The 15,492-nt window shown below is 50.3% G+C and overlaps 2 protein-coding genes, 1 long non-coding RNA gene and 5 other non-coding genes across 12 annotated transcripts; 6 read left to right on the top strand and 2 right to left on the bottom strand.

Annotated features, from left to right (window-relative positions):
- Window positions 1-517: 517 nt before the first annotated feature.
- Window positions 518-4,342, bottom strand: LOC138920219 (uncharacterized). The gene is made up of 3 exons (XR_011431034.1): window positions 3,784-4,342; window positions 3,091-3,200; window positions 518-1,199 (listed from the first exon to the last, which is right to left on the bottom strand). It is a non-coding gene; the product is annotated as an uncharacterized lncRNA (long non-coding RNA).
- A 66-nt stretch (window positions 4,343-4,408) lies between these two features.
- On the top strand, window positions 4,409-10,127 carry NOP56 (NOP56 ribonucleoprotein). 2 transcript variants are annotated; one of them, XM_023626226.2, is made up of 13 exons: window positions 4,421-4,505; window positions 4,660-4,749; window positions 5,095-5,209; window positions 5,931-6,092; window positions 6,266-6,464; window positions 6,847-7,034; window positions 7,116-7,267; window positions 7,448-7,548; window positions 7,915-8,063; window positions 8,290-8,411; window positions 8,598-8,738; window positions 9,144-9,197; window positions 9,658-10,127. In XM_023626226.2, exons 1-13 carry the CDS (start codon window positions 4,503-4,505, stop codon window positions 10,030-10,032), a joined length of 1,851 nt encoding a protein of 616 aa, XP_023481994.1. In that variant the 5' UTR covers window positions 4,421-4,502; the 3' UTR covers window positions 10,033-10,127. The 2 variants fall into 2 exon arrangements, with proteins under 2 accessions (XP_023481995.1, XP_023481994.1); XM_023626227.2 differs by lacking the exon at window positions 9,144-9,197 and having other exon boundaries at window positions 4,409-4,505.
- On the top strand, window positions 5,705-5,772 carry LOC111770089 (small nucleolar RNA SNORD110). Its single transcript, XR_002803033.1, has one exon. It is a non-coding gene; the product is annotated as a small nucleolar RNA SNORD110 (small nucleolar RNA).
- LOC111770081 (small nucleolar RNA SNORA51) lies at window positions 6,587-6,718 on the top strand. Its single transcript, XR_002803025.1, has one exon. It is a non-coding gene; the product is annotated as a small nucleolar RNA SNORA51 (small nucleolar RNA).
- LOC111770087 (small nucleolar RNA SNORD86) lies at window positions 7,611-7,696 on the top strand. Its single transcript, XR_002803031.1, has one exon. It is a non-coding gene; the product is annotated as a small nucleolar RNA SNORD86 (small nucleolar RNA).
- On the top strand, window positions 8,129-8,199 carry LOC111770079 (small nucleolar RNA SNORD56). Its single transcript, XR_002803023.1, has one exon. It is a non-coding gene; the product is annotated as a small nucleolar RNA SNORD56 (small nucleolar RNA).
- Window positions 8,457-8,527, top strand: LOC111770078 (small nucleolar RNA SNORD57). Its single transcript, XR_002803022.1, has one exon. It is a non-coding gene; the product is annotated as a small nucleolar RNA SNORD57 (small nucleolar RNA).
- Window positions 10,121-15,316, bottom strand: IDH3B (isocitrate dehydrogenase (NAD(+)) 3 non-catalytic subunit beta). Of its 4 annotated transcripts, XR_001379439.3 has the most exons (13): window positions 15,101-15,316; window positions 14,891-14,971; window positions 14,664-14,762; window positions 14,444-14,564; window positions 12,691-12,751; window positions 12,481-12,613; window positions 12,240-12,373; window positions 12,045-12,147; window positions 11,806-11,952; window positions 11,466-11,560; window positions 11,294-11,354; window positions 10,359-10,560; window positions 10,121-10,254 (listed from the first exon to the last, which is right to left on the bottom strand). XR_001379439.3 is itself a non-coding variant. In XM_014735072.3 (12 exons), exons 1-12 carry the CDS (start codon window positions 15,134-15,136, stop codon window positions 10,474-10,476), a joined length of 1,158 nt encoding a protein of 385 aa, XP_014590558.2. In that variant the 5' UTR covers window positions 15,137-15,316; the 3' UTR covers window positions 10,121-10,473. The 4 variants fall into 4 exon arrangements, 3 of the variants coding, with proteins under 3 accessions (XP_014590558.2, XP_001497133.2, XP_023481996.2); XM_014735072.3 differs by having other exon boundaries at window positions 10,121-10,560; XM_001497083.7 differs by lacking the exon at window positions 10,359-10,560.
- Window positions 15,317-15,492: the final 176 nt, after the last annotated feature.

The raw sequence follows: 15,492 nt of genomic DNA, 5'->3' as shown, positions 1-15,492 counted from the left end.
GCAGAATGGTCACCACAGCACAGGAAAGCTAATACAGCATTCGTGAGGATAAAAGCCCCTCTGGTAATGAGCCTGGTCCTCCCAGCTCATATAAGGCAGGCAAGTGATCCCAAAGACCATGTATACCTCAATGAGGAAATGCATGGGTGCCACACAGCATGGAACCAGTAGAGGCCTGAAATAAGGAGACCAGGAGCTCAGAGTTTCAAGCATCTGGCTGAGATCAGCATGTCTCAGAGGACAGAGGGCACAGGCTAGGGACCAGTCCAAAGCAGCCATGTTACAGCAGGGATTAATGGGGTCCCAAGACACAGTACTAGAACCTGAACACAAAGACCTGAGACATCCCCCCACCCCTTCTCCCTACAACTAGGCTCTGAGAGCACTCTCATAAACCCTGGTGCCATTCTGAAAAGAGCTGAAGAAGAGAGAGGAAATCTAAAAGACTCTTAGCAACACTGTTTAAACCAGAAATGATTGAGATACCAATAATTGTCAAGTTTACACACTGAACATATTTTCCAGGTTCCAACAATATTTAATCAGAGTGACAGTAAACTGTCCATCTACTGCCACTGGAAATTGAAAAATGGAATGCATAACTGTTTTACCGTGTGAAACTAAACTGTGTTTAAAGATGATCTGTCTACATGTGTAAGTTAATGGCTAAAGTGAATGAAATGAGTCAAGGTACCTGGATGTATAAAAAAATGGGGTTTTAGTAGAGTCTTTTGGGAAGTGATGGGAGAATTGGGACTAAACTGAGAACAGGTCAAATGAAATGTTGTTGTAATATTATTGACAAAAAAGAACAAGATGAGGGGCCAGCCTGGTGGCGTAGTGGTTAAATAAGCATGGTGGCCCAGAGTTCATAGGTTCAGATCTCAAGTGTGCAGAGCTACACACCACTCATCAAGCCACGCTGTGGCAGCATCCCACATACAAAAAGAGAGGAAGATTGGCACAGATGTTAGCTTAGCAACAATCTTCCTCAAGCAAAAAGTGGAAGATTGGCGACAGATGTTAGCTCAGGGCCAATCTTCCTCACACACACAAAAAAACCAGAACAAGATGAAAGACCACTAACACTTGCTGAGTTCCTACTACATGCCAGGTACCACACCTGTGTCATGTCTGGCCTATAGTAGATGTTTGATAAAATCTTTGTTGAAGAGACAAATGAATCCTCAGTCTTCATCCTGCAGAAGAAATGAAAGCTCAGGAAGATTAGGTGATTAACTTAAGGTCACCTGAACCCCGGTTTGCTGATTCTGATACGTATTTACTGCTGCTTAATATATCATCTCGAAATTTAGTGACTTAAAAACCACAATATATTATTTCTCACAGTTCTGTGGGTAGTCGGGGCCCAACTAGGTGGTTCTTCTGCTGGTCTTGTTTGGGGTCACTCATGTGGCTGCAGTCAGATGGCAGCAAGGGCTGGAACACATGACATGGCTTTACCCGTGGGTCTTCTCTCTTGACAGGGACAGCTGGAAAGCTGGACCTCTCCCGGAAGTCTCGGGGCCTTTCCTTCTCCATGTGGCTCTCCAGCACGTAGCTGAACTTCTTATGAGGCAACTCAAGGCTCCCAAGAATGCAAAACGCTGAGTAGTGGAACTGGCACAGAATCACTTCTGCCGCATTCTACTGGCAAAAAAGTCACAGACCCAGCCCTGTTCACTGTGGGAGGGGACTATACAAGGACCAAATGCCAGGAGGCACGGATCACGGGTGGTCATCTTTGGAGACTAGCTACCGCAGGTGATCCTGGGACACCACGCCCTTGACCTTCCCGTTACTTCATGCCACGATGAACACCCGCAATAGAACACGATTGGCTACTCTGCCTCAGAGAGATCATTCTGGCAGTGGAGAGACAGGTGGTTTAGAGAAGGGGAAACCAAAGCTTTTGCAAAAGTCCTGAATTAGGCAGGACTGGTGGTGGTGGTGGTGAAGACCTGAACACAGACAGGAAAAGTGAACCCAGCAAACAGGCCAAAAGGAAGGAAGACACAGTCTCTAACATCACACGCTGCAGAGGTCCCGCTGGGGTCAGGACTATGAAATATCCGGGAGCTAGTTTAGTTAAGAGATGGAGGTGAGGAAGCCAAAGGAATATTTTTAGTGTTTGCACCATGTCCCCGTCTAATCATAAGCATTTGTTTTAGGTTTTTTTTTAAAGATTGGCACCTAACAACTGTTGCGAATCTTTTTCTTTTTTCCTGCTTTTTCTCCCCAAAACCCCCCAGCACATAGTTGCATGTTTTAGTTATGGGTCCTTCTAGTTGTGGCATGTGGGACGCTGCCTCAGCGTGGCCTGACAAGCGGTGCCATGTCCACGCCCAGGATCCGAACCTGTGAAACCCAGGGCCACCGAAGCGGAGCGCGTGAACTTAACCACTCGGCTACGGGGCGGCTAGTATTTGCATCTCACTAGTTGAAGTGCACTTTTCTTCAGCCGTCTCGTCTCTGAGTTAGCAAACCTCTTCAGCACAGCTCCATTATAACCAGAGGACTCAAACCTATTCAAAGTACCACTGTGGTTAACTTTCAGCTCAGTGACTCTCAAGCTTTTTGCATTTAATCCACAAAAGTGTGTTTACATAACTAACATATATAGTATATATACATATTTCCCCACGTATATATATGTATGTTTATACATACATGTATACGTATGCATGTTTACCTGAGACAAAAGTTTCACAAATCAATACCCCTCCTCACTCTATGTGACATATTATTCCCTATTCTCTTTCTTCCTATGTTTTTAATGCTGGCTAAGAATGTCTAAATAAATTCTACATTCCACTAATAGATTCTGACTTCTCCTTTGAAAACCCCTATCTAAGCAGATAAGCACCTGTAACCCCAGGAATATTTAGGATTAAGTATAGAAATAATGAAGCAATCAAAGTCATAGCATTAATATTTTCCATTACAATTTGGAACCCTTTATTTAACCTGGTATCTATAAAACAGAATTTAACATACTAATGTATGTAATAGATTAGTTTTGCAATTCAATTTTTTTTTCTTTAAAGATTTTATTTTTCCTTTTTCTCCCCAAAGCCCCCTGGTACATACTTGCGTATTTTGGGTTGTGGTTCCTTCCAGTTGTGGCACGTGGGACACCGCCTCAGCATGGCTTGATGAGCGGTGCCATGTCCACGCCCAGGATCTGAATCGGTGAAACCCTGGGCCGCCCAAGCAGAGCACCAACTTAGCCATTCAGCCACGGGCTGGCCCCTTGCAATTCAATTTTTAAACGTGGAGTAACTGATTCAGACTCAGGTTGCAAGTGGATATATGTAACAGAACATAACCATATTTGTAAGCAATACTGAGACTGAGAGTTTAAGATTTACCAGCCATATTTTTAAGTTAATATATTAAGACTGAGCTCAGTACTTGGATTTTGTTTGTCAAGTGACCGAATTGCTTAAGAAGAAATAAAATAAATTGAATTTATAAATGCACTTCAGTTATGGGAATTTAAGTTATAAAAATCCCCTTAAAATGATGCTAATCTACCAGCATGTATACTACCCTAGGAGAACTAGGTTTTGGATTTGCAACTCTAACATTAACTATTAAAGCAAAAGTAATTTCAAAATAGTCGACTGAATGCCCAAAAGCCACCCTCGAGGACATGGAAGTGGCTCCAATCCACCGCTGGCTAACTGGGCGCTAACATCTAGGGCCATTCAACAGGGCGAGCAACACGTGGCCCAGCAAAAGGAGCCCCGTTCTGCTGAAGCAGGGGAACGAGAAACCGACCTGGGAGGAGGTGGGATCGTCTTCCTTTTCGACTTTATCTCCGGCCACCCTCATTTTTGGAAATAATAAATAAAATACAATTTAAAATTGTATTTTAAGGCCAGCTACGAGGAGTCACGATTCCTCAGGGTCTACGCCAGTTTGCCCCAGGCCCCCTTCCGTTCTAGAGAGGAGGAAAGGGCGCGCGGCCCCGAGGCTCCTGGGAAGGTCTTCCCCGAGTGGGAAGCCGGGACGAAGGGGTCCTGGGGACGTGAGGCGCAGGGAGAGGTCTGGGGCCCCAGGTACGGTGCCACGGAAAGCCGAGGGGGCAAGTTTCTGCCCGGGGAGGGTCGCCGCGGCCCAAGCGGGGCCTCCCGCCCACGTTTTACCGAGCTCTGCCTCCCGTAATTATCTGATGAAAACAGAGGGAACGGACCATTATCCAAACAGCACCTTTCCCGACCGTCCTGCGGCCCGCATGCCGCCCAGATACGGCGCGTCCCCAGCAACAACGCACGCGCGCGCCGCAGCGGCAGCCGGAAAAGGCCAGCCAGCCCGCGCTCGCCCCCCGCCCCCTCCCCCGGGCCGTACCACCCGGGCGGGCCCCCCGCCCAAAGGCCCCGAAAGGTATCGTCCTCGGCCTCTGATTGGCCGACGGTGCGGGGGCGTGGCCTCTGGAGCCGGGTTCCGCGCGCCAGAGCCCGCTCGTCGCATTGCGAGCCGGGCCGGGAGCGGGCGCCATGGTGAGGAGTGGTTCGGCGGTGTGGGCGAGGAGAAGGCCGCGCTGCGAGCCCGGGTGCAGGCCGGAGCCCGCGCCGGGGCCGGGGCCTACGCTGGGAGCGGGGCTGGGTGAACGCGGGGGCCGCGCTGACGCTCGCGCCCCGGCTCCCGTTCCAGGTGCTGCTGCACGTGCTGTTCGAGCATGCGGTCGGCTACGCGCTGCTGGCGCTGAAGGAGGTGGAGGAGATCAGCCTGCTGCTGCCGCAGGTGGGTGCCGCGGGGGGCTCGCCTTCCGCGCCGTGGCCCAGCCGGCGCGCGGCCCCCAGCATGCACCGCGCGCTCCCACGTGGCCGGCCGCGCCGTGGGGGGGGCCCCAGAGCCAGGGCGTCCTTAGTGCGTTCGGACTTAGAGACTCGTTAGGACCACTCAGAAGTAAGCCTCCCTGACTCCGCCCCGTACCGACGAAGCAGATCTGGGATTTAGGGCCCATGATCGGTTCCTTTTTAAAGCGTCCGGTTGGTTCTTAGGTGCGTGCTAGGCCGAGAACCGCTGCTTTACTGCGCCCTAGAGGCAAGAGCGAGGGAAAGAAACCATTCATCCTTTCTCCCTCAGGTGGAGGAGTGCGTGCTCAACCTGGGCAAGTTCCACAATATCGTTCGTCTCGTGGCCTTTTGTCCCTTTGCCTCGTCCCAGGTTGCCTTGGAAAATGCCAACGCTGTGTCTGAAGGTGAGTCGGCCACCACCATGTATCTTACGGAGGTAAGGCAGACAGAGTTCTGCTGCTGTTCTCCTAGGGGAGCTTGTGATAATTTGCTTTCCTCAGCTAAATTGTTCTCTCTGGTATGGGCTAAGCTGTATTTAATGTGTAGAGGATGTAGTTTTAAAATCTTCATAGAGTTCAAGATCTGGAATATATGGTAGGTTAAATGTAATACCTTAAGTGCACAATCCAGGATGTAGGCTTTATTTTCTTGTGGGCATTGGAATGATAAATGATACTTAAATCTGGTAGGGCAGGCGAGTTTAATGCTAAACCCAATCAAATGTCATTCTCTGCTACTTTGTTCACTTGATTGAAAAGGGCAATTCCGATACTTAAAAGCCAAGAAAAAGAGGTTGGTCCCAGAAGGCAAATCAAGTATTTCATCATGCTCCGGGGTGTTTTAAGCTTTCGGTTATGTATTTCACTGTTTTCTTGGACCTCCCATGGTTGATGCAGGCTTTGCAGTGATGACTTGAGTCTGTCAATCCCCTGAGTGCAGTCACTGATGTCTCCATGTCTCTGAGCAAAGCCTGAAGGGGAGGGGTCTAGGCATGCCATCCCAGCATGTTCTGCTGGACCATCGGAAGATAGATCTGTCACTTAAATCAGTTGAGGGCCCAGGGTCCCTTTTATGATTTTCAGCATCCTTCAGCTTGTTAGTGGGAGCTCTGTTCTTTGCTCTGAGGTGTTGTTCACGAGGACCTCCGCCTGCTCTTGGAGACTCACTTGCCGTCCAAAAAAAAGAAAGTACTCCTGGGTGTTGGGGACCCCAAGATTGGTGCTGCTATACAAGAGGAGTTAGGATACAACTGCCAGACTGGAGGCGTGATAGCTGAGATCCTGCGAGGTGAGACCATCGTCTGTTAGCATTCATGCCATTCTTCACATCTTCGAAGGAGATTCTGGAAACTTAATGGGGTGCTTAAGGTTGCTTCTGGGAAGCCTTCCTGCTTGGCTGGTGCCCATGGTGCAGGAGCCAGCTGAGAGCCCTTCCTTGCTCACAGTCTTGCCCTCCTCCAGGAGTTCGTCTGCACTTCCACAACCTGGTGAAGGGTCTGACAGATCTGTCTGCTTGTAAAGCCCAACTGGGGCTGGGACACAGCTATTCTCGTGCCAAAGTTAAGTTTAATGTGAACCGGGTGGACAATATGATTATCCAGTCCATTAGCCTTCTGGACCAGTTGGATAAGGACATCAATACCTTCTCCATGCGTGTCAGGTAAAGTGCAGGGGCAACCCCTGAGAACGGGGTCTTTGGCTCGTGGTTGAGCTAGTTTTGAATACTGAGATCAAGACTAGCTTCTGTGGGTAGAACCATGTGGGGTGGGGTGGGCTGGGCTGGGCCTCCTGGTGCTTACCACAGGCTGTGTTCTTACACTGACTGTATAGAAAGAGGAGGCAGAGCAAACCCACCCCATATACACCTCAGCCCAGGCCCTTTGCCTGGTCTGTATTGTGAATGGGGGGACAAGGAGTTGAGGAGGTTTTGAATGTGACTTCTTCCCCGGCCCTTCAGGCAGAGAGTCAGTGTGGAGAGGGCTGAGGCTGTAGCTTTATTTGAGAGGACAGCTGAGCCAGGGAGTGATTGTGGTTCTTTGCAGGGAGTGGTACGGGTATCACTTTCCTGAGCTGGTGAAGATCATCAATGACAATGCCACATACTGCCGCCTTGCTCAGTTCATTGGAAACCGAAGGGAGCTGAATGAAGAAAAGTTGGAGAAGCTGGAGGAGCTAACAATGGATGGGGCCAAAGCCAAGGCTATTCTGGATGCCTCGCGGTCCTCCATGGGTCAGTACAGAGCCTGGCAGCCAAAATAAGGTATGGGGCTCTGGAGGTCTGACTTGCACATTTACACTTGGTGTCGCTTAGGCATGGACATATCAGCCATCGATTTGATAAACATCGAGAGCTTCTCCAGCCGTGTGGTGTCTTTGTCAGAGTACCGCCAGAGCCTACACACTTACCTGCGATCCAAGATGAGCCAAGTAGCCCCCAGCCTGTCAGCCCTAATTGGGGAAGCGGTGCGTCATGGGGAGCACAGAAATGGGGATTGAGGAACATTGCCATGTATATCCACACTGCTTTATTTCCTGACCCACCATATCTTCCCTAATTGCACTTCAAGGGGAGAGGCGAAGCAGGGTTACGCAGTTGGTATGTTGGCAATTGTAGCTTCCCTAATTCTTTGAATCCTTCTCCAGGTAGGTGCACGTCTCATTGCTCATGCTGGCAGCCTCACCAACCTGGCCAAGTATCCAGCGTCCACAGTGCAGATCCTTGGGGCTGAAAAGGCCCTGTTCAGGTACCAGTGAGGGCACCTGCCCACACTCAGGTACCACTTCTGGTGCCCACTGCTTGTTTGGGGATCACAGTGATGGCTAACCAGGGCTCCCTGACCTATACAGGCCTCTGCTATGGGGGTGATGGCCAGTCCTGGTGTCTGAGTGATTCCCAGGGCCCAGCAAAGGGACCAAGTTTCCAGGTCAGCGACATTGGATGCCTTCCCTCTGTCTCTGGGAGCTGTGGGTTGGCACAAGGTGGGGTGAAGACCCAGCCCAGCCTGAGGCTCGATCTGGAAACTGGGGGAAGTAGGGAGGGGAGGAGCTGCCTTGGCTAATAGGGTTGAAATTTCTGATCTTGAAATCTCCACTGCATATTCTTCTCCCAGAGCCCTGAAGACAAGGGGTAACACCCCAAAATATGGACTCATTTTCCACTCTACCTTCATTGGCCGAGCAGCTGCCAAGAACAAAGGCCGCATCTCCCGATATCTGGCAAACAAATGCAGTATTGCCTCACGAATTGATTGCTTCTCTGGTATGGGGCGGGGTTGGCAGTTGTGAGGAAAAGGGAGGGAGGGAGGCTGACGACCTTAGCAGCTTCTACAATGATGCCAGTATTTTTCGTCAACAGCAGTTCACCTAGTGAGTGTTGATACTTTGGGTCTGAGTGGAGCTGACAGTAGAGGGAATACTGGGGTGGGGAGTAGTTTGCCCTTTAAGGGGCTGACAGGCTTTGTTTACCCACACACACACACATCCAGAGGTCCCCACAAGTGTATTTGGGGAGAAGCTTCGAGAACAAGTCGAGGAGCGGCTGTCCTTTTATGAGACTGGAGAGATTCCACGAAAGAATCTGGATGTCATGAAGGAGGCAATGGTTCAGGTCAGTTTGGGCTTCACTAGGTGGGGGAGGACCATAGCTGGCTGTTGGAGGTGATGAGCTGTCTTAGCCTGACCTGGTAGAGTGGAGGCAAAAAACTGATTTAATGAGCCTGATCCAGTAAAGCCAGAAGGGAGACCTGGAGAGCCGCAGGTCTGGAGAACTTTTTTAGCACTTTTCTTTGGCCAGGCAGAGGAAGCGGCTGCTGAGATTACCAGGAAGCTGGAGAAACAGGAGAAGAAACGCTTGAAGAAGGAAAAGAAACGCCTGGCTGCAATTGCTGCCCTTGCATCTTCAGAAAACAGCAGCAGTACCCCGGAGGAGTGTGAGGTCAGTAGGCAGGTTAGCCCTCAGGCCTAGGTGTGAAGATCTTAGGTTGTAAGATTTTCAACAGCAGGACACAGGTTGTGCTACCTTAAGCCATAGTCTTGAGTCCAGGCTTTTGGACTGAAATAAGGACCTGAAATATCTAAAACTACCTCTTGAGAGAACTTGCACAAGAGTACAGAGAGCTGGTTGCAGTACACACGCATTTCCTGGGCAAGTGTTTTCTGTCCTTGGCTGCCTCCCAGGAGTCTTCAACTGGGGGTAGTGTAAATTCCTGCTCTGCTTGTTCTCAGACGTGTGTCTGGAGGTACCATTTTCTAGCGGGGATTGGGGAAGGGAGGTTTCAAATGTGCTAGGTTAGAATCACTTCTCCTGGGATCTTCACATAGTGCCCAATTTGTCAAATAGTGTTTCAGGGTCCCTTCTGGAACTTGGCATGATGATTCTATAGTGACCAGGATGGTGAGTTTTTCTATAAATTATTTAATGGGCTTAGATAATCACATTTTCTCCCCACCTTCTAAGTGGGAGTCACCCTTGGGGTAGATATCCAGAATTATATCCATATAGTTAAAACTATCCCAGTGGGTTTTTTTTTCAAGATTTTATTTTTTTCATTTTTCTCCCCAAAGCCCCCCAGTACATAGTTGTGTATTCTTTGTTGTGGCATGTGGGATGCTGCCTCAGCGTGGTTTGATGAGCAGTCCCTTGTCCGCGCCCAGGATTCGAACCAATGAAACACTGGGCCGCCTGCAGCGGAGCGTGCCAACTTAACCACTCGGCCACAGGGCCAGCCCCAAAACTATCCCAGTTTTAACAGCATTTCCACCAGTCTTTCTGCCCTACTACTTGCCAGAATTTTAATGGAGTGTGTTCATACAATGATGAGTGACACTGCTCCATGTCCACTTCCCTTTTTTAGGAGACAAGTGAGAGACCCAAAAAGAAGAAAAAGCAAAAGCTCCAGGAGGCTCCTCAGGAGAATGGAATGGAAGACCCATCTGTCTCTTTCTCCAAACCCAAGAAAAAGAAATCTTTTTCCAAGGAGGAGCTGGTAACTAGTGATCTTGAAGAGACAGCTGGCAGTGGGAGTCTTCCCAAGAGGAAGAAATCTTCCCCCAAAGTGGAAACAGTTACTGACCCTGAAGAGGCAGGAAACAGGAGTGTCCCCAAGAAAAAGAGGAAATTCTCTTCCAGAGAGGAGCCGCTCAGCAGTGGACCTGAAGAGGCTGCTGGCAGCAAGAGCAACAGCTCTAAAAAAAAGAAAAAGCTCCAAAAGCTATCCCAGGAAGATTAGAATGGACATCTCCTGCTGGGGCCTAACCCACAGGACATTTTCCAACAACCTAACCCATCCCTTAAACCCCAATAAAAACAAATTCATAAAGAGTCGATATACATGTTTTATTGAGGCACCTTAAACAGGTGTGGGTGGGACCTATGGGCGGGACAGGGCATCAATGACAGCCTCAGTGAAGTCTTGGCAGGTAGCATAGCCACCCATGTCAGAAGTTCGAACCTGTGGGGGAGAATTGTCATCATCCCTGTGGCCTAGGCCCCATCCCTAACCCCCCCTCCAACCACCACCTAATAGTTCCCTAAGGAAGCCAGCCCCAGGACAACCTAGGCTCTGCCCAGGTGGTGGTTATGGTCAGGTTAAGGGCTCTTCTCTGGTCCACTGTACTGAAGGGAGATGTAGGTAGTATGGTCCTTGTGAGGTTGGAGGGACTAAAGGGCTCTAGCCCCCATAAGGGTGCAGGTGGCCGATGACAGACTTGATGAAGTCGGTTGTGGTGCTGTAGCCGCCCATGTCTCGAGTCCGCACCTACAGCCACCACCGGCAACAGCCGTGGGGGAGAAGAGAAGAGAGCCCATGAAGGGGGGGTAGGGCAATGTGATGGCAATGGGATCCAAGAAGGGGTGACAAGGCTAAAAAGAAGATGCAATGCAGCAGAGATGCAAGGCCAAAAGAAGATGCGATGCGGCAGAGATGCAAGGTGGCCAGGTTTGGAAGAGCATAGGGGCCCATCCACTCCTGAGAGCCAGAGCCACTCTTAGAGCCTATGCTGCAGCCTGGGCAGGATGGAAGGCTGAGCATGAAGTGAGATGGGGAACACTGACTGGAGACAGCATGAGGATGCCTTGGAGGAAATAAGGAGAGAGACCAGGCGGAGGAAAGATGAGGGCAGGGGAATGCAGATGAGGATGGGCTTCCAGATGTGAAGGTGCCCCCAGGGCCTCATCCTGCCTGCTATCTCCCTCTGCTCCTCCATCCCCCATACTCCCCCCAGAGAGACAGCTGCAAGTTTGGCTTGAAGATGGCCCATAAAAGAGCCAAGGGATGGAGCAGGAAAGAGGGAAGAGCAGATGGGAACTAAGGCAAAGGAGATCAAGAGGATGAAACAGCCAAGAGAAGGGAGGTGAAGAACAGCCCTGAGAGGGACAGCGGAAGACCACACAGCAGATATTCTGGGGTGCTGGAGGGAAAGGCGGTCCCAATTCAGGTTCCCCAGAGAGTAGTGCCAAGGCCCTGAGCCCTGCAGCCTCTCTAAACTCACCTTGCCCACTTTGATCACCTTCTTCACGGCATCTGCAATCATGTTGGAGTGATACTCGAGACTGTCAATGTGGACAGAAGAAACTGAGATTCCTCCCACATCATCCCCGACTTCCCCACCTGTGCTCCCCCTTACAACACCGGGCCTCCTCCCCCAGCCCACCATGACCTACTTGAGATGCCGCAGCATGTTGGAAGCTGACAACAGCATAGCGGTGGGGTTGGCTATATTCCTGCCCACTGCCTGGGCAAATGGGTGCCGGGCACCCTGTGGAGAGAGGAGCAGACCAGAGTCACTGCAAGCAGATGTCATGCAGCAGCTGAGGTCAGGGAAGGGCATTAGGGCAGAGGGAGGTCAGACCAGGGACACTCAGAAAAGGCATTGGGAGGGTGGAGGGCAGGAGCAGGCCAGGGTTACTTAGGAGAGGACAGAGTGGGGGAACTATCAGGGGAAACCTGAGGTCAGAAGAAGGGCATGCAGAGAGGGCTGAGGGAGGAGGGGACCTCACTCACCGTCTCAAAGACTGCGTACTCTGCACTGTAGCTCTCACCGGGGACCACACCAGCTCCCCCAACCAAGCCAGCAGCCAGATTGTCGATAATGTTCCCATAGAGATTGGGCATCACCAGCACATCAAACTGGTAAGGATTCTGTACCAGCTAGGGGGTGAAATGTGGGCATGGAGAAGAGAAGTAAATGCCACTCCTGCCCTCCCTCAGCACTGAGAGTGTAGACACAGGGAAGGCCTTACCTGCATGCAGCAGTTGTCTATGATCATTGTCTCAAACTTGATTTTGGGGTACAGTTCAGCAACTTCCTCACAGCACTGCAGGAATAACCCATCCCCAAGTTTCCTGTCCGTGGGCCAAAGGAAACAGATTCAGCCAAGAGAGTGCAGGGGGCTACCTTCCCAGGATCCTTCCCAAGGCAAAACCATTTCCCTCACATGATGTTGGCCTTGTGGACAGCCGTGACCTTGCTCCGCCCCTTCTTAGTGGCGTAGTCGAAGGCGAACTTTGCAATCCGCTGAGATTTGGTTCGAGTGACAATCTTCAAGCACTCAATCACACCCCTTGCACTCTGCGTAAAAAGAGAGAAGCAGCTAGATGACACTGGAAAGAACGGAAGAAGGAGCTATGCCTCTCTCCCACCTTTGCCCCTGCCCTCCCCAATTTCTAGGGCCTCACCTCATGTTCCAGAGAGCTGTATTCCCCTTCTGTCTGCTCCCGAATGATCACCAGATCTAAATTGTTGTGTCGAGTCTTATACCCAGGAAGTGACTTCACATGGACTACATTGGCAAACAAGTCCAACTTACGCCTGGGGGTGGGACAAAGCCATCAGCACTGTCCCTGGTGCCCCAGTACCCCTCTAACCCATGGCCCCTTGTCACCTACCTCAGCCGCATATCGTAGGAGGCTAATTCCCCCTTATACTCCATCGGGGTGTGGATCTTTCCTGCATAAACAAAGTTGGCAGGGGAGGGTGTCAGGCACAGGCCAAGCCCAAGGGCACCCAGATTGGGGTCCAATCTTCTCAGTGACATAATGCAACCCAGACTCTCATTTCCCACTCCCAAATCAGTGACCCTTAAGTGGCTCTAGAGGCAAGAGGCAAAGAAGAATAACGTAATTAAAACCAGAAACATCCATCCATCCACTGTTTTAATTTTAGTCACCATATTCAACTTACGTTGAAACTTCAAAATGACCTAAAAGGAGGACAGATGCTATTTTCATGTTATCAAAGAGCCTGGGTTTAACAGGTTGAGAAAAAATGCTACCTTTCTTGATGTTTCTGTGTTTATGCATTTGAAATTTTCTCAACCAACACTTATTAAATATCAACCATGTGTCAGGCACTAAGGATATCAACCAAAAAACACAACACACAACTCTTGTCCTCAAAGGGCAAACAATGCATTGGGGAAGGCAGATAATATGAAAGACATGATACAAACCATGGGAGAGGTATTAACGGCATACATAAGAACACAGAGACGAAATTCCTTCTGGTAATATCAAGAAGTGTCACAGAAAAGCTGGCACTTCAGCCAGCCCTTAGGTTAACTGAGTGCAGTAGGTTGAATAGTGACCCTCAAAATGATATGTCCATGCCCTAACTACCAGAACCTGTAAATGTGACCGTATTTGGGAAAATAGTGTTTGCAGATACAATTAAGTTAAAGATCTTAGATGAAATCATCCTGGATTAGAGTGGACCCTAAATCCAATGACAAGTCCTTATATAAGAAAAGGAGAAACAGATACACAGAACAGAAGGGAGAAAACCATACGAAGACAGAGGCAGAGATTGGCATGATGCACCTACAAGCCAAGAAATACCAAGGAACACCAGGAGCCATGAGGAACCACCAGAAGCTGGAAGGGGCAAGGAAGGTTCTCCCCTAAGCCTGCAGAGGGAGCCCTGCTAACATGTTAATTTCAGAATTCTGGCCTCCAAAGCTGAGAGAGAATCAATTTCTGTTATTTTAAGCCACCAGGTTTATAGTAGTTTGTTACAGCAGCCCCAGGAAACTAACACAGTGAGTAGAAAGGATTCTGACAGCCAGCATCAAATGAAGAACATTCTGGGCAGAAGGAACACTGTAAGTCAAGATAGTACATGTATTTGGAAACTAAGACAGTCTACTGTGACCAAAGCACAGAACAAGTATTGTGGAAATGAAGGCAGAAAAGCTGAGTCAGCTTACAAAGAACTTACTTTCCTATGCTAAGGCTGGGCCTGGCAAAGTCACGCTTGTCTGTCCAAGAGAAGAGATGTAGAAGATGGACTGTAGGGGCAGAACTGGAAACCAAAAGATCTAATGAGGAGATTAAAGTAGAGAAGCTGAAGGGAAGACAGAATGAAAGGGGCAGCCAGAAGTGTCATTCTAGAAACACAAGACGACTTGATGACCCATAATGCAGTCCCATGACAGACCCCCAACTCTTGGAGCCCTTCTCTATAGATAGCTCACGTCATCTCTCAACTCCTGGGTTTCCAACACAAAGGAACAAATGGGCACCAATCAGCGGTGGGGGCTTGGGGGAGTTAACGTATTAGTATGTGCGGAGAGAAGCTTAATGAACATTTGTTCTTTAGATTTTTAAATGACACATGGGCAGGATAGCAAGGGGGCACACGTACCAATGATGGCCACCTTGTTCTCCTTCATGGAACTCAGCACCTGCTCCAGCTTCTCCTCAGATGCCATATTCTGTACCTCGCTCAGGTGATGTTCCTGGAACTCCACCGGGACAGAGGCAGCCTTCAAGGACAGGTCCCAAAAATCGCAGGGTCAGAATCAAGTAAGTCCTTTCCAACCCACTCCATCGTCCCTGCTGGCTGATTCCCCCGAGCCCCTCACCTTGAACACCTCCTTGACAGCGTGCATCAGCTCAGGCCCCACACCGTCTCCTGGGAGCATGGTCACGGGAAAGGCGCCCTCCACCCTTACATCCTCGGCCTGCAAGCGAGGCCATCAGAGCTAGAGCTGGGGCGGGAGCAGGGGTCCTGAGGGCAAGGGAGGGATGGGGAAGCCTGGGGAGGAGGTGTCAGGGACTTAGGCGAGACCAGAGCCGGACTTGGGCTTACCTGGCTCCGCGAGGCGGCGTGCGCCACCGCCGAGGTACCCAGGCTCCGCCATGCCCCCGGGTTCGGGGCAGCAACCAGCGCCTGCGACAGGGATACACAAGCCTGTGAGGTCGGGTCGAGGATCCCCGGACCCCGAATACCGCAGTGAGCCTGGTACAAACCCGCTGCTCCCCCGCCCGCCCCCAGCCCGGCCTGACCCCCCGGGCTCACTCGGGTCAACCAGCGGACGCCACCGAGAGCCGCCATGTTTCCCGCAGGAGGTCGCGTGGGAAGTGACGCCGGAAGCTGGCGCGGCCCGGCCCCCTGACTTCCGGTCCGTCATGGGGCGCTAGGCGGTTCTCCCTTTACTTCTCAAACCAATACTTCCTGGCCACTGCTTTTCCTGCTTCCTTTTCATCTTCTTCTCATGACACCTTATCCTGGAGGCTAATGGGAGACGCAACCAGTTTGTCTACTTCTTTAAGTCACCATATTTAGTTTATGTTGAAATTCAAAGTAACATTAAAGGAAAATATGAGGTGGCATGTTTGTCAAACAAGGACCTGAGCTGAATAACAAGTTGAGAAACAATCTGTCTTAATGTTTTCATATCTACTTGTTTC

The sequence above is a fragment of the Equus caballus genome, chromosome 22 (assembly GCF_041296265.1).
Source record: "Equus caballus isolate H_3958 breed thoroughbred chromosome 22, TB-T2T, whole genome shotgun sequence".
Lineage (NCBI taxonomy): Eukaryota > Metazoa > Chordata > Mammalia > Perissodactyla > Equidae > Equus > Equus caballus.
This window is presented reverse-complemented; position numbering and strand designations above follow the sequence as displayed.